This window comes from Microtus ochrogaster, unplaced genomic scaffold (assembly GCF_000317375.1).
Source record: "Microtus ochrogaster isolate Prairie Vole_2 unplaced genomic scaffold, MicOch1.0 UNK9, whole genome shotgun sequence".
In the NCBI taxonomy this organism is placed as follows: Eukaryota; Metazoa; Chordata; class Mammalia; order Rodentia; family Cricetidae; genus Microtus; species Microtus ochrogaster.
In genome coordinates, this window is record NW_004949107.1 from 9541543 (window position 1) to 9548877 (window position 7335).

At 48.8% G+C, this 7335-nt stretch overlaps 1 protein-coding gene across 3 annotated transcripts in view; it reads right to left on the bottom strand.

Moving 5' to 3' along the window:
* Ahsa2p overlaps positions 1 to 5268 on the bottom strand; it is a 10508-nt gene extending 5240 nt beyond the window's left edge. The window contains exons 1-3 of one of the 3 annotated variants that reach the window (XM_026788903.1): positions 5046 to 5268; positions 3945 to 4135; positions 406 to 491 (exon numbers count right to left, since the gene is read on the bottom strand). In XM_026788903.1, coding sequence (XP_026644704.1) covers positions 406 to 491; positions 3945 to 4135; positions 5046 to 5125 — 357 coding nt within the window. In that variant the 5' untranslated portion in view covers positions 5126 to 5268. The remainder of the gene's footprint in view (positions 1 to 405; positions 492 to 3944; positions 4136 to 5045) is intronic. The other 2 variants (XM_005366474.2, XM_026788904.1) reach the window with 2 other exon arrangements.
* Between the last annotated feature and the right edge of the window lie 2067 nt (positions 5269 to 7335).

A 7335-nucleotide genomic window follows, 5' to 3' on the forward strand; every position in this document is an offset into this window, starting at 1 on the left:
AATAAATAAATAAATAAATAAATAAATGCAATGAGGGAGTATAGCTAAAGGCTGAGAACTGTCACACCAAGGGGAAGAACAGTCACACTCAGCAAGTCATGCAAGTGGTCTGAGCACTACCTGAATACATCCCTGAAGGATAAATTAACTGCAGCAGCTGGCTTTCTCATCTGTGTAGTCAGGTACCTGCCCAGGCATCACACCTGGCCCTGGGTGTCTGAAGCTTCCCAGGGCTTCCTCCTTTCCCCACACCTCTGTTCCACCTCTTATACACCCAGAGTGCAGTGGCAGACAGCCTGCACAATTCACACCTACACAATAGACCCACACAGCCAAGGGAGTAGCCTGCAAATGCCCACCACCCATAGCAGAAGCTTGACTAAAAAGGAGAACTCCTGCAAATACCTCAGTGTCATCAACGTCATTCTCTTCAGAAAGATTGGGTATCTCAATCAGTCCCTTGTGTTTTGCGCCAGATTCTTTAACTGTACCTAAAATGAGCAAGATGGGCACAGTTAATAACTAGTTTTATTTAAAAGTCCTCTGCCTGACTGAATAGCCCACATGTGGTTCCACCCCTCTTACACGGTGTTATGTTGATGTTAGGGCCACATCAGAGACAACCAAGAAAGGGTAGCTGCCCTAACAGGTTTCTCACCCATTTCCCTTGTCTTCCAGAGCTCTTTGCCATGTCAAGCAAAAAACAGGCTATTTTGAGGGGAATAAGACACTAGAGGACCCAAGTGGGAGAAAGGGACATGTGGAGAGAGAGGGACAGAAGGAAAATGAGCTCTGACCACGGAAAGCTTCAAAAGCTATGGCTTGGCAAAGCCTTGGTGAAGTTGGATTTTTTCCCACACTAAAGCCTCAATATCCTCAAAGACACAGTGGGCAGTTCTTGCAGCCAGCTCCTGGTTAGATGTGGAGGCCTCCTCTTGTTTAAATTGCGTATCACTCTTATTATACTGGTTTGGAGAAGCAGAGAGTACTTAATTTTACTCAAAGTGAGTACCAGGCTCACAGGCAGGGATACACACCTGGAACAACGTTTAGAAACAGCCACGCTGAGACACACTAAGCCATAACCTAAAGAAATTTCATTGCTGCCACCCATAACAGGCTGCTCTCCAGTCCTTTATGAGCTGAGTTATGTCACACAGGCATTAAAAATGACTGATTTTCTGAGGCCTGACCATATATGTAACAACTTTAAATGCTTGGAGGTTTGTTCTTATTTGTTGGTTGGTAAATCTCATACATTAACTTAATCCAGAATTCATGCCTTCTGGGGCCTGGAATACTTTTTTTGTTTGTTTGTTTGTGACAAGGTTTCTCTGTGCAACAGTCCTGGCTGTTCTGGAACTTGTTCTGTAGCTTGACTAAAAAAGCTGGCGAGGCTTGTCTCAAATTCACTGAGATCCACATGCATCTGCCTCCTAAGTGCTGGGACTAAAAACGTGTACCACCACTGCCCAGCTCTAATTTTTCAAAGCACAACACATACCACACTCATCAAAGTTGTGAGACATGGACCTGACTGCGGAAGGATGCAGACCAACTTGCAGTATACACAGGCTCTGGACATCTTCCTCAAACAGTGTTAGCGAACACTGGCAAAGCCTTCTAATATCAGAAGAGCCCTCCCTTGGCTTGGACAGAGAGCCGAGGCTCCAGAAGTGCTACTCTGATTAGATTCTCTGAAGGGAGTGGATGTAAGAGACAGAAATGCCAAAATGCAGAGGTCAGCCCCCGATCCCCATCTCCTTCTTCAACTTGAGATGCCCATGTGATTGGTGCTGACTTGCAAGGGCAGTGCCAAGGAGAATAAGGGTGATGAGGCCCTTAGGACAGTGGCCTGCCTACTTGCCTTTACTTCCTGCCCTAGCAGCCATAGCTTCCATGGCTTCATGCCCACTTTGGTTTCTTTACCCCACTCCACCCCCAAGGGACTGCCCAGGGATAATGAGCTTCAAGAAGGTCTTATTCCACACACGACAACAGGAGCACCAGTCAGCAGATTAAGCTCCATGATGGCCACTTCAGAGGGACCTTCAAGATGCTTGATTCTGCACCAAAGACTGTTCCCATGGCAGCAATAGATACTTCTTAACCCTCCTGGATCTGAGGACTGTCTTGTCAGGGAGAAAAAGGGGTTGTCTGGGCCAAGGAAATGTAGAGCGACATACATGTAGAGTCATGAGGCTCTTCGAGACTCCTGAGTCCTGCTACAATCCAGCTAGCAGCAGCCAAAGCAAAAGAGTTGAGGAACTGGAAGCAACTGTTAATAGTCAGACGCCTAAGATCTAACCTAGAGCCTCTGTACATTAGGCAAGCATTCCATCACAAGCTACACCCAAAGTTCTTGGCTTTTATGAAGTAGATCTATGTAGTTCAGGCTAGCCCTAACTTAAATTTTCTGGAAATGCTTTGATGTTTGAAAACCACCTTGAAGCCAGGCAATGGTAGCGCACGCCTTTAATCCCAGCACTCGGGAGGTAGAAGCAGGCTAATCTCTATGAATTCGAGGCCAGCCTGGTCCACAAGAGCTAGTTCCAGGACAGGCACCAAAGCTACAGAGAAACACTGTCTCGAAAAAACCAAAAAAGAAAAACTTCCTTAACTCCTACACAATTACATCAGCCCAGCCTAATGAGCTCCTCTCTGACACACACTACACAGGAGACAACTCCAGGACAGACACCCAATGTTTTTCCTCCTTTTTGTGTGTGTGTGTTGGGGGAGGCGGGTGGATTTAGACAGGGTTTTTCTGTGTAGCTCTGGAGCCTGTCCTGGAACTCATTCTGTAGACCAGGCTGACTTTGAATTCAACAATGATCTGCCTGCCTCTGCCTCTTGAGTGCTGGGATTAAAGGTGTGCACCACTACTGCCCAGCAGAAACCCAAATTTTTAGCATAGTGAAGTCTTCCATAACCAAATCTCTTGTTTTGTCCTCTTCCTGATCCTGAGTCTGATTCAACATGTATTGACCCAAAAGTTAAGTGTCCTAGTAGAACTTGGAAAAGATAAGAAAACCGCCAACAGAAATGCCCCCGACTGGTGCACAGACAAAATGTGGTCTATGCACACAATAGATACAAAAAGTCTAAAATACTGAAACATAGTACAACATGGAATGAAAATAGAGTCAGGGAACTTTACATATGATTGCATTCTAGCTATATGAACTGTCAGAGGCAAATCCACAGAGCCAAAACTTAAGCTAAAGACCCCAAGGGATGGGCTGGCAAGACAACTCAGTGGGTAAAGGAGCTTACTGCTGGAGCCTCGTACCTGAATTCAGTTCCTGGAACCAAAAAAAAAAAAAAAAAAAAAGGGCGAGGAAAAGAGCCAACTCCACAAATGTGTCCTTGGACCTCATAGGACCCACCACGGCACACATGCCCACGCACACATTGTATGCATACATATTTTAAATTTTTAAAAAGACCCAAGGGTGGCCTAGCTATCAATCTTGCTAACTTCAGTATAATCCTTGGAGAACAAACACATGGTAGAAAAATGGACTTTTGCAAGTTGTTTGCCTTCTACCCATATGCTGTGGCACACAACTCTTTGTGCGCACACACACAAATAATTTTTTTTTTTTTTTTTGCTTTTTCGAGACAGGGTTTCTCTGTGGCTTTGGAGCCTGTCCTGGAACTAGCTCTGTAGACCAGGCTGGTCTCAAACTCACACAAATAATTTTAACGTTTTTCAATAATTAAGAATTTTTGGAGCAAGCATTTGTGGAGGACAGGTGCTGCAAGCAGCAGCTCCAGGACACCCTAGTCACAGCAGCTGGTAAACCAGGGTTCAGCTGGAATGCTGGGTAAAGTGCAGTTTCCAGACCCGCCAACTCCAAATGCACCTGAACACCAAGAACTTCAACTGCTAACTAAATGGAAAAACTGCCCAGCCTGCCTCTTGCCAGGACCCCCATTACCTTTCCAGGACAGCTTGATGTTCCACTCATAGAAGAAAATTAGCTTTCCTTTGCGGCTGCTACAGGAAGCCTCACCTTCCACCTGCTTCAACTCACTGATCTCACACCGGCCAGCCTCATTCTCCATAGCAATGCCAACCAGGAGCTCCCGGAGCTTCCCCTTGGACCAAACGGTGGCATCCCGCTCTGTCCTGCCAGAGAACAGAGAGACACGGGTGAATGACCCAGGTGAATTCCATCTGCCCAGCCAGACGCCATCCAGACCAGGTGAGCCCTGTTACTCACACAGCCTCCCACTTGCAAATGGGCTTCTCCGACTAGCTTTCTATAAGGTATCTTCTAAGCCTGCTGTTCTGTTTCTTAAGACACTATTATTCATCATATTAAATGGGCAATCTTAAAAACAATGACCCCGGGAATCAGAGTCCAGCAGTCTCACCCACAGGAAATAGATGGGCTGAGGCCATCTGTAATGGTGGTAGTCATTTAAATAACCTTAATCACAGTATCAGTTACTGAGCTTTTCCATATTTATCTTATGCACTCTCCCTAATGCTCCCATCTGAAGGGATGGATAGCGGCTGTGAGAAGTCAGTGTCCTAGCCACGGAGCCTAGCCTAGAATACTAGACATTATTCTTTCAGGATAGCCAAGTCATCTACTGGTGCGGTCCGGGCTCTGCCCTGGGAATTGCCTCAGCTTTTCCCAACGCCCGTCAGAGAAGCAGGCATCTCCCGGTATTCCAGAGATACAAAGGGGGCAGGTAGCTAGCGCAAACTGAGACAAAGCAAAGAAAGTGAGATCCAAGTCCCTGCCCTTCCAACTGCACACAGATACATCCCTTGGCACACACGCACGCGCACTACACAGCTCAAGCCCGAGGAGGGCCTGGAGTGGGGCGACCGAGGCACAGACGTCGGGGGGTGAGGCAGAAGTCCCTCGTGGGGCTTGGCCCAACTTTCAGGAGGATCCTGAAGCCGAAAGGCCAGGGCAGTTACGAACCGTCTCTCGCCAGGGGCAAGCGTGCTGCAGGGCCGCGCGGCCCTCCCCGGAGCCCGCCCGCGCCCGAAGCCCAGCCGCCCGCCCGCCCGCCGGCCGCACCAGTGCCAGTTGTTCACGTTGGTCCCGTCTTCCCGCTCCTCCACGATCCAGCGCGGGTCCCCCTGGCCCCACTTGGCCATGGCGGCGCAGGCGGCGCAGGCGGCGCAGGCAGCGCAGGCGGCGCAGACGACTAGGACGCCGGTAGCGGGTACGCGCGGGTTTCCGGCCTGAAGGTTGACTAGCCCCACACCCGCAGGTCCCAGAAAGTGCCAGAAGTCCCCGCCCCGGGCCGCTCCGGCCCCGGCCTGCCCCGCCCCCTGCTGCCCGCTCCGGGCCGCCTGCTCCGCCCCACATCGACTCCACCCACCGCCGCTCCGGCTCGGCTCGGCTCCGCCCCGGACCCCGTTACACCCACAATATGCCACACCTCCGGACACCGCCTTCTGCCAGGCTCCTCCCCCCACTTCGCTCCGCCCCGTCCCTGATTCCGAGTTTCCCCTAAGGCTCCGCCCCGCCCCTGGCTCTGTCCCTCCCCTAGGGCTCTGGCCCACCCAGCAGCTCGCCTCTCACTGGTGCGCTGAGGACCCGCCCCTGGTTCCCGCAGCCGACCGGGCGTCAGGCCTGGGCCGCCTACTGACGGCCGAGACTCCACCCCGGGCTCGCACTAGCACTGGGTTTCTCAATTCCGTGAAGGCTCGTGGGCCGCGAGCGAGCTGCTCAGTTCTCTAAGCCCACCGCGGGGTTACTGAAGGAATACTTAACTTTATTCACGCAGTACTCTTCTAAAGACCGGCAAGGATTGTGCTTGCAAGCACATGGGATCAAGACACAGTTATAATTGGGTTTATTAATTATTTTCATCGTCTAACAGAAACTGCAACAACCATCTGGAAAGTGTTACTTAGGCGATTTATTTAGCAAAGGAAATAGGTAGTTCAATGAGAAGTTGGAAAGGACCTGGCTGTGCTTTGAAAAAGTACAACGCTCAGACTGTTGAAGCGACGCTGTGACTCCCAAATCAAAATGACATTGTGAGTTCATCTGATCCTAGCAAAGCTTGGCCCAGCTGACCGAAGGCGTCGGAGACTCAAGGGGTGATTGGCGGGTACTTTGCGGCTTTCTTTTTATCCAGATCCGATTGCTCCTAATAAAACATTATTTGATAAGGTTTAGATAATCATTTGAAAATAAGACTTCAGAGGTCATAAGCTGCTATGATCGGTAAAATGTGTAAACTCCAAAACTGTACAAGAGCTGATACCAATGGAAATAAATTCACTAAAATGAGTGCCACTCTAGGCTGGAGATACGCAGACCGCTGGACCCTGAAGCGCTCTTCAGGCCTGCAAGTTCCCAGGTGCATTTATAGACTGGGACAATATTTGAGACCCTGAAGAGAGTTTTAAACTGTCCCGAGTTAATCGATGTTTTTCTCCATTTTCAAGAAGCTGGTAAAGAAAAAGGTAGAGAGAGAGAGAGAGAGAGAGAGAGAGAGAGAGAGAGAGAGAGAGAGAGAGAGAGAGAGAACCCTTACAGGACAGTAAGCCTGGAGACAATAGATCAAAGGCAGGAGGTGTGTCTGCAGACGTGAGAGACCTAACAGTTCTGGGCAGCGGACTGCAGTGAGCAGCCACGTCTCCGTGAAGTGGAGGGTGGAGCTTTAGACAGGCCAGCTAGATGCCGGCTGGTGGCCAAGGGAACGTGTCCTCAAACTGTAGTTATTTCGTGTAGTCAACGACCTAGCATTCTTGTCCTTGTCGGAACATGACCTTGATAACTGTTTACGCTGTGAGTTTTTTAACGTCTTGTTTATTGATTGTGTTTGTTTGCTCACACTAACGCAGAGGCCACAGCACAGGCATGGAGATCGGAGGATAGCGGTCCACAGTCAGTTCTCTGCTCGCGATGTCTTCAAGTCCAGTCCCAGGGGATCCGCGTGGACCTCAGGGATGGAATAATGTCATTAAGCATATATATATATATATATGCTTATATATATGCTTATGTATATATACATGTGTATATATAATGCTTACATAAATATACTTAACATATAATATAATCTGGGTCTTGATTTTTTAAGTGCTAGTGACAAAAAAGCAAGTTTGGTATGTCGTTTTGAAAGTAATGACAATTTGTATGTGTCCGTGTGTTATATGCATGTGTATGCAAATAAGTGTGCAGGTTAAGACGTGCCTATACATGTCAATGCAGAGACCAGAGCAGAGGGCCTTTTTCTCCCTTTCCCTTCTTTTTTTGTTTTGTTTTGTTTTTCGAGACAGGGTTTCTCTGTGGCTTTGGAGCCTGTCCTGGAACTAGCTCTGTAGACCAGGCTGGTCTCGAACTCACA